The sequence below is a fragment of the Clinocottus analis genome, unplaced genomic scaffold (assembly GCF_023055335.1).
Source record: "Clinocottus analis isolate CAN_PGR_092001 unplaced genomic scaffold, fCliAna1.0.p SCAF_6, whole genome shotgun sequence".
Classification (NCBI taxonomy): domain Eukaryota; kingdom Metazoa; phylum Chordata; class Actinopteri; order Perciformes; family Cottidae; genus Clinocottus; species Clinocottus analis.
Genome location: NW_027176218.1, coordinates 9,117,505 through 9,132,492, shown reverse-complemented (window position 1 = coordinate 9,132,492; position 14,988 = coordinate 9,117,505). Strand labels below are relative to the sequence as shown.

The window sequence follows — 14,988 nt, the reverse complement described above, 5'->3', positions numbered from 1 at the left end:
CTTGAGGTAATCACAATACAGGTAACCGTCAGTGAGAGTTTCAGTTGACCGTTGCCACTCGTCTGTTATAATTAACACACTCTGAAACCACCCCCTAAGAAGGTTTGTCACACCGGGGCGTGGAAGCAACCGATCCAATAGGCAGTGAATAAGATGTGACTTATTCCATATGATTCTCAAATCAATAGATTGTTTGAGCAAAGTATTAAAGTTGTAGAACTTGTTCAAACACATAATATTACATACGCCCATTCTAATGCGCTGGTTTGAACTCAGACTGTCAAATATTGTCAGTACAGGTTCAGTCAAGGTGCACTAACAGCATCAAGTAGACACTATTTTATTTAATTTCAATTATGTGATCATCTCACTGTTCAACAAATATATCTTTAATATCAAGTAAAAAAAAAAGAAGTCATCACACTGCTAAGGTATACACCTTTTACACACGCACACACACACACACACACAGTTTAAACAGATACTGTCGTTCAGTGGTAAATCGCAGCTAAACTCTGCCACTGTCACCTCTCCTTGAATTGGAAACAGCTGAAAGCACAAGCCCATACATGGTTTTACAACATACACATACAACTGAGACCTCAGTAACCGACCCAAACGCATACATTTGTAACTTTTTGCCATCGAGATACATAGTGAATATTAGGAACCCGAGTCATCATGTGTATTTTGAGTGTGGTTGTGTGTTGTTTTCCTTCACCACCTTAGGGTGCCGTTGTGTGTATTTTTCATACATTCAGTTGCGGGCGGTGGCCGAATATTGGACCAGAGGCTAATAGTATCCCACTTTAAATGATAGCTGATAGCTGGCCTCGCTGTGCTTGTAAATAGCTTGTTAAACCTCGGTTGTAACTGTAAGATTCAGTTTAAAATACAGTCCTGGTGTAGGGAAATCCATTGTATCACCTGTTATCTTTATATCATTGTAAAAATCTAATAAAACTGGACTGATGTATTCCTACGTTCAAACCAAAGTTCAATCTCTGAAGGTTCCTGCTTGGTTAGGTAAGAGGTTTTTCATTTCAATAGCAAAATTAAATTCAAGCTTACTTGCGGAAATAGGGGTTACCTCAGATTGTTTTATGTTCAGCTGTTCTTTGTACGGTGCTGCATAAGATATCAGAAGTTAAGCATGGTTGAGTGCTTTAGTCTACATTTGGCATTAGATTGGTATCAAAATTGGCATCCGAAGTGATAGAGCCAGGGTCCCCAAGCTGCATTCATAACCAAGCGAGGTTTCTCCGCTAGTAATATCCCTTTTAAACAGGTGAGCTTTCACCTCTGATTTTGGGGCGGTGCGTGAAATATCTAGGTCAAAGATTACAAAACAGTCGCCTTGCAACATCTTCTCAATACATATACACATTTGTATTCTTTTCACTTTTTACTCACAAACGCCTCAACTTAGAATGTGCATTATACATGTACTTTGTAGAGTCCAAATAACACAACTCAAAAAGAAACATCCTTTTTTTTTTTTTTAACTTTTTTTTTTTTATACTAAAGCAAAGAAACACTATGTTCTCTCTTTAACATTGACTAAACTATTTTGAATTCATCTTGATATTCCGAGCATCCAAAATACATTCCTTAGACATTTTAAGAGCTGGTATGTATCTAAGATTGATTGAGACAAGTGCTCTCATCCACAGCCGGGCCTGCATCTGTGTCCTGCTCATGGATAAAGCTGTAGCGTCGATATACCGATCCACCTCTGCTGGTGTACACCACGTCCACCTCGTCTCCGCTGTCCGGCTCAGGAACACCGTGGGGCATATTGACGCTGGCGCTGCCACTCAGTCTCTCATAGCTTTGGCCCCAGCAAAGTCTCTTCCTGGCGTGGGCCTTGACCAAGGCAAACACGGCCAGAGCCAACCCCAGTGCTACCAGCAGGGCGATAGGAAGGCCAGCTGAGGTGTGCTTCAGAGTTCTAGAAGACATATTCAGGTCCGTTACCTGATCCTCTCCTGACTTGGGTAAGGGGGCCTCCATACACAGAGCTAGAACAAAAACTGCCTTTAGTAGATGGTCACATAAAAACAATCATGTTTGTTATGATTGGCGTGGTTTCTACCTGAGCGGCTGTCACAAACACAGCAATCTGTGTCATTTCCTCCAGCCTGACAGCAGCGGGCACAACGGTTCTCCACGGCATGAAGAGCAGAATCCCGGTGACAAGTCAGACACTGGTCGGGTCTGGGGCCAGTGCAATGCCTGCAGGAGCTGTCACATGGCTCGCAGGTTTCCTACAATGGTACAATTTCAGAAATTATATATTTTATGTACTGGGCACATCAAAGAAAAACATGGCAGTTGCAGACGTTTGAGCGATCAGTAATGTGGACTGTTTGGAAAAGAGTGAAAATCGATTTGTACAGATATGCCTTTTATTAATATCTGAGTTGACTTTTAAATAGGGCGAAACAATTATTTAAAATTGTTTACAAACTGCAATGTGGCCAACTGCAATTTTCCAATATAATAATAATATTTGTTAAAGACAAAATGTATGCGAAAAAAGAAGAAGAAATTAAATATGGCCGTGCTGCAGATAATTCCTGGCCTTCACATGATAGCACAGCAGTGTACTTGGGTGTCCACTCGATGCGGTGGAGGTGTTGGGAGACAAGAAGATGATGGCTAAGCTGTCATCCCTGATGAACAACACCTCCCACCCCACACACACACACCAGTGGCGGGCCGTGGGTTTCAGACTTAGGCCTTCAATGAGTGTAGTCCACTTCACGGGCGGACTGGGGGAAAAAGTATCCCGCGAGTTACTGTCACAGACCGACACACTCAATACACGGCGCCATGTGTGTGAATCGACCCACAAAGCCACTTCATCCACCAGTGCTGAGCAACGAGCAATTACGCATAGCCTCTCGGTCGGCTGTGCGGTTATACCAAGTATACCTTTTCAGAAAAGTATAGCCCCTCCTCACAATGCGGATAGCAGACTTTGTCCTTCAAAGTGCTGCCCCAATCGCATGTCACACATCCCTGAGGCGAGGCATCTGCAAACACATATAAGCACGCTCTCGTGTTACGGGAAACGTTCATTATTGACAGTAGGTGGAGTAGGTAAAAGGATATTTAATAGTTCCATCATCTATACCTGTGCAGGTCTGACAACTGGTGTGGCACTGTTTGCAGATATCACTGAGTTGATAAAAGCGATGTGGGCAGCGCTCAACACACAGCTTGGTGCCATGCAGCTCCAGAAGAGGAGGTGAACAGGTCCTGCAGGACTCAGGACCTGGTCCTGTACAGTAGTCACAGGAGTGGTCACATTTCTCACAGTGGGAGCCCTCTCTGTAATAACTGAAGACATAAACAATTCAGACATGTGACAAAACCAAAGAACCTCCCTGTCCCCAAAAAAACAATACAACATATTTTCGGATTTAAAAAGGAGTAGTCTATATCTGTGGAAATGAGAATAAAAGAAAGACATTGCATAGAAATGGAACATCCTGGTTCTGTTAGCAGCTTTGCTTGTTGCCAAACCAGACATATTCTTTGTTTTTGTTGGATCGGTGGATAAAGGTGGGGAGAAAGTAAACAGACCATTTCATTTCATTGCAAAGTAAATATATCCAGACAAATATAAAGGCTTATGTGTTGTACCTTGTGGGGCAATGGGTGACACAGAGTTGAAGGATAAGTAGGTATCTTGGCGAGCAAGTGAGGCAATCTTTGATTGATGCTCCAGTGCAGGTGGAACAGGCGTTATCACAAGGCAAACAGAGTCCCAGCTCGATTCCGTCGGCATCCTGCTTGGTGTCGTATGTACCAGCTGGACACTCACTCACACAACTGCTGTCTGAAAAATAGCACACAGATCAAAAGTTCCAGACACAATTCATTAGTACACACACCAATGCATGATACTTTTCTTCTTTATTTTTCAGTCCTGTTTATCTGAAAAGTTTTTGGCGCTGAACTAGTTTTGTTAAAGAGAGAAAAAATGATTCATATAAGAATCGATTCTGAATCAAATTACAAATGAAAAATGTTTTTCGTAACGTTAGTTAAAAATGTTATGACACTTCAACATCATTAGTTCTTAAATAAAAAAGTACATACAAATTAACTTTTGGTTAATAATGTTATGTTAAATTGGAAAACACTTTGCTTTTTTATAGATGTGCATTAAAATGCACTTGTTCATTTCCGTTTATTTTAAGTTTGCAGGTAGAGATGGGTGGAACATGCTCACTATGAAGGTATTTGGGGAGGGCACAGGTCTGGCATTCATCATGGCCTGGCCCCTCACAAGAGTAACAGTGCTGATGGCAACGCATGCAGGTGAACTGGTCATCGTGTAAGTAGGTCCTCGGTGGGCAGTCAGTGTCACCGGTCACGCCACACAACAATGTGTTTGGATCCAGCACAAGTCCCTTCTCACACTGGGTGCACTGGTTTGCGTCTGAGCCGGAGCAACTTATACAGGTCTGGTGGCACTCTAGACATGGTGAAACATATGAGACTGCGTCAGGTTAATGTCATATGACTATATTTATTAAAAATGGTGTGTGATCATCGCAATTTTTTTAAGGTCAATCATCATCATCTGAAACAAATCCTTTTTTGTATTAAGTCAAAGTAGCCCTTACAGATTACAGACAGACATAGCAGTGCTCGGGTTTTACATACTGTTGATTAGTGCTTTCTACACAAGCAAACTTCCATACAATTGTGTCTTTGTCAAACATTTTCAGTGATTTTTCTGATCAACCAGCTTTATAAAAGCCTTACAAGCCGAGACACAATTTTGTGCTGGATTTCATTCTTTAAAACTGGCTGGCAAAATACCCAGAATGCACATTGATCACTTCAGATAAATATGTCGGTGGTACAGAGGCATGCAAGTGTCATATTATATCTTATGCCATCCTATGCCTGAGATATCATAGAAATGCAGGTACCGGTGCAGATACCTTACAAGGTGACACGTTTGACTATTCTAATTTCCATAGGTGAGCTGCCCTTGTGCATCAACAATGAGACCTGCATAACTTAAAAAAGGGCAGCGCCAGATAGTACATGGTCAGAAAACCGTGTAATACTATGTATTCAACAAAAACAATGTAACTTAGTCTATCAGGGGGCTTACCTTGACATTCCAGAGCTTCAGTTTCATAGTAGGTACCAGTGGGGCAGTCTTTGGAGCATGTACCCTTATAGAGTTTGGGGCTAAATGTCGAGCAGGTCTCACAGTCATCGGCCAGGGGCCCTGAACAGCTGCCACATGTTGGGTGGCACTGACCACAGCGGCCTTCCTCCATGTCCTCATAATAGCCCATGGGACAACTTGCCTTACACACACCGTTCAGCATCAGATAAAGGAAACTGCATTCTGAAATGATATTGAGAAGGGGTGGTCAAATTGTATGAAGAGATTTCAGGATGTGATACAATGTCTTACAATTCACTTTAAAATATAATCCAGAAAATGTTCATCCCAAGAAACTCACTGAAACAGGTCCTGTTATCTGAGCAAACGTCACAGTGGGGAGAACAGCGTCTGCAGGTACCATCATCTGCAGGATATGCCCGCACTGAGCAGTTGAGTCTACACATACCACTCTCCAAGTAGTGGCCATCAGCACAGGATAGACACTGGGACTTGATCCCATCACATGACAAACAGGAGCTATCACAGGCTTCACACGATCCCTCTGCTGTCTCAAAGAGACCTCTGAAATTAGTCAGTTTATATTTGTTAAGGCAAGAGTGAAATCAAGAACACACCATGATTACAAAGGCTTTCTTCATGTTACTGCTTAGCTTATGCAACTGCTTACTCCGGACAAGTTGACCAGCACCTCCCCTGGTGGAGAAAAAGTTTATAACTGCCTTTAGAACAGCTGATGCAGTTATCACTGGCGTCCACGCAGGCCTCACAGCTTGGAGAGCAGTCCTCACACAACTGAGTGGCCGTGTTTGCGTAGGAACCAGATGGACATTGCACTACACAGGAGCCGTCCTGACCCAAGAAATATCCTGTGACACACAAATGTGAATGAACACAATGGCCAAAAGAAACTGGGATAATATTTAATTTTACAGTTATAAAAGTAAGACTTTAAATAATTTTACCCTTGAAACAGGAAGAACAATCCAGCGTGGCTTGTGGGCCAAAGCAGGTCTTACAGGACGCTGCACATGCATGGCATTCACTATATTTCCCTAAAAAAAAAGGTAATAAACAGAGTCTCACAATATAACAAAACATAACATTTGACAGAGACGTTTCCTGTTGACCTGAGCACAGAAACTTAACAATTGTCTGCTTTGGTCACTTTTACCACTAGAGGGAAGCATAATAAGCTATTTCAATAAACTGTGTTGTTTAGGGACAAATGATGGGATAACTCACAACAGGGAACCCCTTAAATGATCCATTATTGTATGAAAACCATTGATGTTTACCTGCAATTCATACACCCTTTATATGGTTAAAACTGTAGACAAGGTTTGTCTACATGACAGGAATCATCAATCTTTTTAAAAATACTGTTACTAAAATAACAAAATCATATGATACAAAAATTTGTTGTTATTACTCGCTAGTTTAGAACAAAATTGGTTAAAAAAAAGAAAGTAAACTGGTCTTTACAATGAATGTTAGACTGATTGATACACACAGGGATGTAAATGATCAGAAAGGGCCAAACTATAAATTATCAGCCTGATTAGACTGTATGCTTGATGACTATGGAGTGCTATATATTCCAATGCTGTTGACACCACCGGTGAAGCAGCTGAAGAGCTCTGTGCTTGAGGCAGAGAAGCCTTTTGAAATAGCTCTGCAAAAATGGCTCTTGAATGAAAGGTGCATGTGCAGCAGGGTGACATAGTGAGTTGGAGAGCGTCCTTCAACCTAGAGGCCCTTCAGCAAGGTTCAAGCCACCGTCTCAGCGGTGAGAATCCGCCGTGCTAACATGTCCTTGAGCAAGACACTGAATCCCTCCAAATTCCTGGGATACTGCTCTGACCTTCCATAGGAGATAAACAATTATATCAAGTATCATGTTATTCAGTATAATCTCTGACTCCACGGTCACCTGATACTCGATGTCATAACCACTTTCCTTTCATGTTGTCTCGTCTCTGATAAGTCAAAAACAGTTACTTTTGGAAAAGGTGTCCATATTTGGTTGATCCTCTTACCGTCAAAGTACTGTCCCAATGGGCAGTTAACCAGAGGGCACTGCCCATGGAGAGGAGGGTTCCCGCCAAGACACAGGTCACAGTTGGATGACCGAGGTCCATGGCATGTCTGGCAGGAGCTGTGGCAAGGCTGGCAGAGCCCCCCACTGGAGTCACTGAAGGTTTGCTGGGGGCACTGTTTTATACAATCCCCTCCTGACAAGGCAGTAAGTAGAAAGGAAGTTCCACTATGTTTTGGTACAGCAAAGAGTAATCTTGAAAAACCGAGCAGAGACAATACTGTAGATAATATATAATTTACCATTTCACTATTTCGACCGATATTTATTGAAGGAAGTTTCAAAGAGAGTCCGGCTATAGCATGCAGGAGTGCCCAGACACTATGTTATATATTTAGATTTAGAACTATCTGTTTTTATTGAAACATGAAAACTAGCATAGTAGCTCTGATGTGGTCTCAGCATAAAACTTTGTCTCTTCCGGATCTCTCTCTCTTTCTCTAGATATTCCATCCAACTGCCCAGGCACATAATCTTACTAAAATATTTAATAAACTAGACTTGTGGCTAAAGAAGAACCAGATGACCTTCTGTGATAGATGCTGTCTGAGACAATGTATAACCACACGCCCATGAAATATGTACATGTTAAAATGGATGAAGTGGTTGTATGCTTGCTAATCTTTTATGAAACAGCTACAGGCTTTACTAACAAACTCAAAGCAATTGTTGTTTTTACATGCTCGTAGAGAACACAACCTAACAACACAATCAGATTTCTTGTTTGCATAAACCACACATTTGCATATAAAATTTGACTGATTTGCTGACATGGACTTGATTTGCAATCCAAATGAAGAGTCCAGAGTGCCATAATTTGCCTTTTGCAAGAATGATTGATTACTATCACAAACACAGTGATTCAAGAGTATATTACACCCAAGCTCTACTAGTACTATGTAGGACAAATGGGTACCTAAATCCTTTAGAGTGCTCGTGGAAAACAAAACATACACAGAAATGGTCATTCTTTGCTACGGGTACCATTGAGGAAGTAACCAGGCTGGCAGGCAAGACAGCGCGTGTCACTTCTGCAATCCGTGCACGGTGCTGGACAAGGCAGACACAGACTCCTGCCCCAGTCTTCATAGGAGCTCTGGGGGCAATGCCTGCGACACTGGTGTCTGAAACTGCGAAAGAAAAGGTTGATTCAAAACTAAAATCAAATACCATCGGGAGTGTTAACCAAAAATCCATCACAATTAACAAATCTAAAACTAGGCTTGGCTGTCACGGCTATGAAACAAAAAGAGGCTAATTTTTCTTAAACAAACAGGCAAAACAAAGCAATTGAAATGTCAAAGACCTGATGAAAACAGTCAGAGATTTAATGGCACTTTCAAAGCTCTACAGTGAATGAAGAATGATTCTGTTGAAGACAGGCTTTGCCCACATGGAGGACTCGGAGGCCACGTGAACCGAAACCAGGGAAAAGACAAAACACACCACATGCAAGACAAAGTCATGCACTTTGTCAGTCCGCAGCACACCTGCAGCTCTATTGTGGACTTCAATACAATCCTCAACCGAAAGGACCAAAACCAAATAGACACCAAAACATAATGTAGGCTGCTTTACTTGAAGCTTATAATGGTTCTACACTCTTAAGCAGAAAGTTAATTGGCGTTTTATTTGTAGCCCAGCGGCATGGGAAGGTTTCTATCATTAACCTGTCCTATTAGTCCTTTGGGGCTTAACTGAGCTATTAAACATGAGACAGCTGTCCTAAAAAAAAAGATCTAACCTGAAGGAGCTGAGATATTGGGTTGCAAAAATGTCACACATAAAACATTTAAAACAAGTATACTCCTAATTTAGAGATGTAACACTCTAAATAAAACAAGCTAAACAGCAATAATACCTTACCTACTTATATACCGATAGTACAAGAGGCTCTGCAGCCACTTCCCAACATAAGAGAATCTGACCACTGACAGTCAAGACGCAATTTCTGCTGCGTTGCCATGGATGTGGTGCTAAGATGCGGTGGTTGTTTGAGAAGGAACAGCTGGAGGCGCGACACTGCATCCATCAACTCACTCCTAATATCAATCGGTGCAGACCAGGCCCTGTCTCTGGCCTGGAAACCGTCTGCGGGATGTTGAAGAATCTCTCTGTGCAAATATTAGACTATCCATTCCAGGAGCGCACTTCATCCAAAGGAACTTTTGTTTTGGGCTTTTACTCCTTGAATCAGTTAGGAAAAGATGAGAATATGCTCTACGTAATCCCTAAAGTTAAGAAAACTTAAGAAAATAAACTGTAAAAATATATATTGAGAGTGAATCACAGCTATTTATTGGTTTAGCTGCACTTATTCCATAGAGATGAAGACAAATGTCAAAAAATACCAAGCATGAATCAAGCTGTGAGTCTTTTCAATAGACAGTGTTTCATATGAGAATAACGTTGGATCTACAGTCACAGTTGTGCCAAAGCTGTCTGGCTTAAAAATGTTTCATTACTTCTAGAAAAACCTCAATAGTGGAATTTATTTAAGTGCTAGAAGCTGTCACAATCCATCACAGTGGGGCTCTTCCTGCAGTTGGTGATCGCCCCGTGCTCTATTGGGTTTCTGTTATTGGTGTTTGCCTCTCATGGTAGATGTAATAAGTACTGCTGCCACAGAAATGACTGAGAGGACCTGTTGTTTGAAATCTCTAAACCCTTACTGTTGAAGTAAAACTCACACAAAGAAATTCACAGAAGAAGACTGAGTAGCTCATTGAACCTACAGTATGTAAAAGCAGTGAGAGAAGTGCAGTGCACCCTCTGCTGTGATTCACAGGAGCAGTCAGTGAAGTCAAGATGGTATATAATCAAACCTGATACTGGCTGTGCTTTCCACTTGTACTTGTTCCCTTTAAACATCTCTTTCACTCTCTCTCTCTCACACACACACACACACACACACACACACACACACACACACACACACACACACACACACACACACACACACAACATAAAACACACACTGTTAAGTATCTATGTGAAGCAAACTACTCTTCTGTGCTCAGAGCAAGGCTCAGGTAACAGTGTAGGACTCCAAATAGCAGGTAACCTGACTAACACAATACCAGGAGGCCCAACCTCAAGGGGAGAAGTAAACAATTGAAGGTCTGTTCTACCTCTGTAGCCTCCAAGTGATAATGTTGTATAAACAGATATAATGTAGTTTCTTGTGGCGTGAATAAAAATGAACAAAATGTATGGAAAGGTATGGTGTAGCGTCTCACAAACTGCATATTGATTTAATCTTTGTGTAGCATGGCAAAGGCAACGCAAACAAAAACAATTCTAATTGTAATTCAGTTACTTTGTTAGAATTATAGCCTAACACTGTTTATATCCATGTGTCAAAAATGGCATCACTTATTTTTTTAACTCAATAAATTGGCATAATATGAATTATTGAGTTATGGACAAAAATGGGTTTTGCGAGGCCACAGTTACCTCTGACCACCACATTTTAAACAGTTAATCCTCTAATCAAAGTGGACAATTCTGCCACATTTTGAAGAAATTTCCTATCAGTGTTCCAAGAACATTCTGTGCTCAAGAATGGGACGCATGTGAGGTCACCGTGACCTTGACTGAATGTACGTACTCGGCATAGACTGTTTACAAGAAGTAAACGTAGTCAACGTGACGTCACCCACTTCTTTGTGGATTGCGGTTTTGAAGGCCTGAGTTTGGCATTATTAGATTACACTTTACTTAATGCTTAATACTTCATTTAAAATCATGCTGTATTGAAAAAGACTTAAAACTGGCAATTGAGACACAAAACTCCTGTTGACAATGTTTACTAAAGTAATTAATCAAAAAGACGTAAGGTCATTTTCTCATGAACTTATATACAATCGTTTTTTGTTTTTCAGTTTTGCAATCATAAGAGTTTCCTCGCTGGCTATTAGAAATAAAGCAAGTTTAAGGCACTACCACGTTGACTTCAGTTTTTTAGACCTGGATGCTGCCTGGTCAAAAAAAACTAAACTAAATAATCAGAAACAATTTTGATGATAGATAAATATTGTATGTATTGCAGTAGGCATTTCTTTTACTATTTTTGGACATTTTATTTATCATCAGTCAGACAATTCGTTATTAAACAGTTGGATGAATCCAAAAATAATTGTTTGTAGCAGCCTTAATATAAAATATCAGCTGTATAAAATAACACCTTATAAAACATTTAATATTACTGCAGAAAATATGGGAGAACAGAAAAGTACACACAAGACAATTATAGAAAGAGAAAAAAACTCACAGAAAGTAACCCTCCACACAGCTGTTGCAGATCTCAGGGTCCTCTGTGCAAAAATGAGAAAAGGTGATACTTTAGAACCTATAGAGAAAAGCATCTTAAATTGTGCACCTCTATTATAACCAGGATATAGAAATAGACATAGCCAATCAACCTTACACTAGGGAGGTACTATTATGGTGTCGTTAGTGTTGTCATGTGTGACTTGCCTGTGGAACATGTCTTGCAGCTCATCTCACAGTCGATGCACTCCCCTGTATCCGGGTCTTGCACCTGCCCTGAAACCCAGGTATCCAACATAATGACATTGAACGACTTTATTTTAAGCTACAGCCAACACAGAAACTATACTTTTTTATTTACCTATGACACAAGACGCAGTTTGGCAGACTCCATTTTGGAGTTTGTAGTGTTCCCGACATTTAGCACATATGTTGCCATCTGTGCAGAGTTCACAATTGGCGATGCAGGGCAGACAGGCATAGTGACCTCTGTCAGGATAGAGTCCCCGGGGGCAGTGTGTCCGACAGCGACCTTGGTGAAGGAAACGCTCCTGTCCATCTTCATCTAAGGAGGAGGACACAAGGGATTTGTTAATATAAAGCGTACTGTATTTTCTCTTCTGATGAAGATGTCATTAGCCATATGTAACTCCTGCCAGGAAACACCCTTCCCAAAAATCTGGACTCTTCTGAAAGTGGAAATCAATGAACTTCTCATAATAAATGCAGAAGTAGAGCCAAATGGGCTTGGCAATTACATGGAATGAAAGACGGAAAAAAGGACATGCTGCCAACTGTGTTAAAGTGTGGTGTCTTCAGCACTTAACACATATTGCAGCTCTCTAAAACATAATATAGTAGCTGAAGAAAAGGATGTGAAAGCCATGAGCATTATCATGAACTAATGGCTGCATCATAGGATGTTGACTTTAGGCCTAAAGATAACACTTTGAGATCACTTCAAGGATGATGATGCTCCAACTAATGTAAACAAGGGCAATCAGAGGCAGAAGAGAGATCAGAGCCATTGGCAGAGACAGAGGAAGAGTCTTCTGTTGGCTCTAATGATTTATTCTCCGCCACCTGCCACTATCCTAGCAATGGCACCTGAGGCATCTCTGGAAGCATTGGAGTTACAGCATTGTCTCATCTGCTCGTTGTTGCACATAAGATGTGTGAGACAGGAAGAAAAGGGGCCACAAGCCGCTGCTGCCTTTCTAACCCTTGCATTTCTCAGAGACTCAATCTCAGCATTTACAGAGAATAAACAACAAAGCATGAGAAAAGCGGTAGAGTCTTCTGGCTTTTGAAGTTGGTTCAGAAAGAAGATCACACAAATATACACACTGGAATCAAGGACTAAATACTGTGTATTCAAGTACACAACAACAAATATCATAACATCCCAATGTACATTGAAATAGAGTTAGTCAAAACAGAAATGCATCATTGTGACAATGTCAAAAGACATTAAAAGAAAGGGGTATGTGTAAGGGAAAGAGAAAGGGAGGCTTTCTGGTTTTGCAGGTTAAGCCCAGTGAACTGCAACAGTAATACTTCTAGCCCAAGGGGATATTTTTTCCTTTCCCTCCGATTAACAAAGGCCCCATTCTAACATGATCAGATTACACTCTGAAAGCTCGGGAGAAAAATGATCACACCTTCATTTCTTACCTATTTCAAAAGGTGCCCCTTTGATGAAAGAATCCAACCCAAAAAGTTCTACAGACACCTCTGACTGTTTAACAAGGTTAAATTGTAAACCAGAGCTCCTCTTCCAATTCAAAAACCCCTAAACAGCATTGCTTTGGCAATCATTAAATAGAGATGCTTTGAAAAAAGAACTCCACCTCTCTGTCAGATGGATTGATGAGTCTGTGACATGGCTTTGTTTTTAATCCTATGAATCCACCCAAAAACACAATACTAATACTAATAATCAAAACAGAAGGATTATATCGGCCAAAGGCAAGCAATTCACTGATCCCATTTGCTCATAGAGATATTATCAGAAATGTGTCATTTTATGAAGGATATAGTCTAACATCAAAGAAGCCTTTGTTTAGCTGGTGGTGATCTATTTGACGTGCTTGTATAACTAATATATGCAAAACATTACTTAAAAAAAACGCAGTTAAAGTAAATCAAGTGCATCGTTTTATGAAAAAAAATAAAAGCTTAAACTCATCTATAATTCGCCTTTTTTTCTTTGGAAAAGCAATCTGTGATCATATACCGTGGTAAAAGTACGTTTACATGACATTTTACTCACCGACTCCACAGGTAGTGCAGTCAAACAGCTCGTGCCCGTCGCACTCGGAGCAGGTGGGATGGCAGAGGACACACTGGCTCTTCAGCATAAACTGCCCGCTCAGACAAACAGATGAGGGTTTACATCCAATAAATCCGACACAGTGGAGGAAGAAGATCGGAAACGAGGCGACGGACCGCATGGCTGTTCCCGAGCACTTTCACTGGAAGTGAGAAAAACAGCAAATCAGTTCAGAAGCGTTTCCAAAGACGCAGCAGTGTCGGTGCAGCCAGCAGGTATGCGCTGCAGATCGATATGGGGCTCTGTGACACCAGCCCAGAAATAACTCGCAGGACCAGTTTCGCTCAAGTGAAGCACTGGACAATGAGCGTGGACTGCGGTCCGCATTTAGTGAAAGAAGAAGAAAAAAGGAGAGCAACCCAGTTTCTGTGACACAATGGATTCGACTATTCAGAGTGAAAAGCCTTAAACCATCACACCATACATGATGATGAAAAAAACGAGTTAATTGAGTTAAGTGTCTGTTTGCAAAGCGTTTAGCCTCCTAATTAGAAACAGAAATCACTTGTGAAACCAAAATAAATATAGACTATATAGCTCAATAAAGGGCTGTGGCTATAACTAGGTTTACACATGTAGCAGCACGAGATTAAACGTGTACAGACAGAATATGTAGATACTTTTGGTCATTTGATTTATATAAATAAAACGGGTGTACACTGTCAGGGGTTTTTCTACCTTAAACGACACCGGTTTCAGAATTCACTCATCAGTAGGCTAACATGATAGATTGAACGCTAGCTAACTTAATGGTAGATTCAGCAAGGAATGCAATATACAGTAGTGTTTATTAGGCTATACGGAAAACCTTAACCTCAAAACAATTAAGAAAATACAATTCGTAGGGGACTTATGCTTGTTTTATAGGCACTTCTTAAGTACTATATTGCTTCTCGGAAGGATACTGTGACACGTTCATTGTTATTAGCTTACATTGTGAATCTGTTTTAACGGTCTAATCGGTAATCTTAGTGTAAAACTCAGTGATACCTACAGAACGAGCATTTGTTTCCTATCCAATATATTAATATAAAGTCTAAAGCCACAGAATGCCACTATTTGCCTTGAACGAGTTGGAGTGATGGCACAGCGGCCTCTCGCGGCTCCTTCCCGGTTGTGTGCATC

The 14,988-nt window shown here is 40.9% G+C and overlaps 1 protein-coding gene across 2 annotated transcripts; it reads right to left on the bottom strand.

Moving 5' to 3' along the window:
* Positions 1 to 367: 367 nt before the first annotated feature.
* Positions 368 to 14,936, bottom strand: LOC137804646 (proprotein convertase subtilisin/kexin type 5). 2 transcript variants are annotated; one of them, XM_068604002.1, is made up of 17 exons: positions 14,858 to 14,936; positions 13,804 to 14,005; positions 11,893 to 12,096; positions 11,739 to 11,807; positions 11,533 to 11,575; positions 8,244 to 8,389; positions 7,201 to 7,395; positions 6,127 to 6,216; positions 5,832 to 6,030; positions 5,502 to 5,725; positions 5,141 to 5,383; positions 4,244 to 4,489; positions 3,652 to 3,847; positions 3,140 to 3,345; positions 2,938 to 3,038; positions 2,096 to 2,267; positions 368 to 2,021 (listed from the first exon to the last, which is right to left on the bottom strand). In XM_068604002.1, exons 2-17 carry the CDS (start codon positions 13,982 to 13,984, stop codon positions 1,639 to 1,641), a joined length of 2,898 nt encoding a protein of 965 aa, XP_068460103.1. In that variant the 5' UTR covers positions 13,985 to 14,005; positions 14,858 to 14,936; the 3' UTR covers positions 368 to 1,638. The 2 variants fall into 2 exon arrangements, with proteins under 2 accessions (XP_068460103.1, XP_068460102.1); XM_068604001.1 differs by lacking the exon at positions 14,858 to 14,936 and having other exon boundaries at positions 13,804 to 14,230.
* Between the last annotated feature and the right edge of the window lie 52 nt (positions 14,937 to 14,988).

Excerpts from the sequence above, each read along its gene's own strand:
- LOC137804646 (XM_068604002.1), bottom strand. The coding sequence starts at position 13,984 with ATGCGGTCCGTCGCCTCGTTTCCGATCTTCTTCCTCCACTGTGTCGGA. Across the intron at positions 5,726-5,831 it reads TGCTGGTCAACTTGTCCGGA|AGGTCTCTTTGAGACAGCAG; the intron begins GTAAGCAGTTGC and ends GACTAATTTCAG. Across the intron at positions 2,022-2,095 it reads TGTTTGTGACAGCCGCTCAG|CTCTGTGTATGGAGGCCCCC; the intron begins GTAGAAACCACG and ends TTTTTGTTCTAG.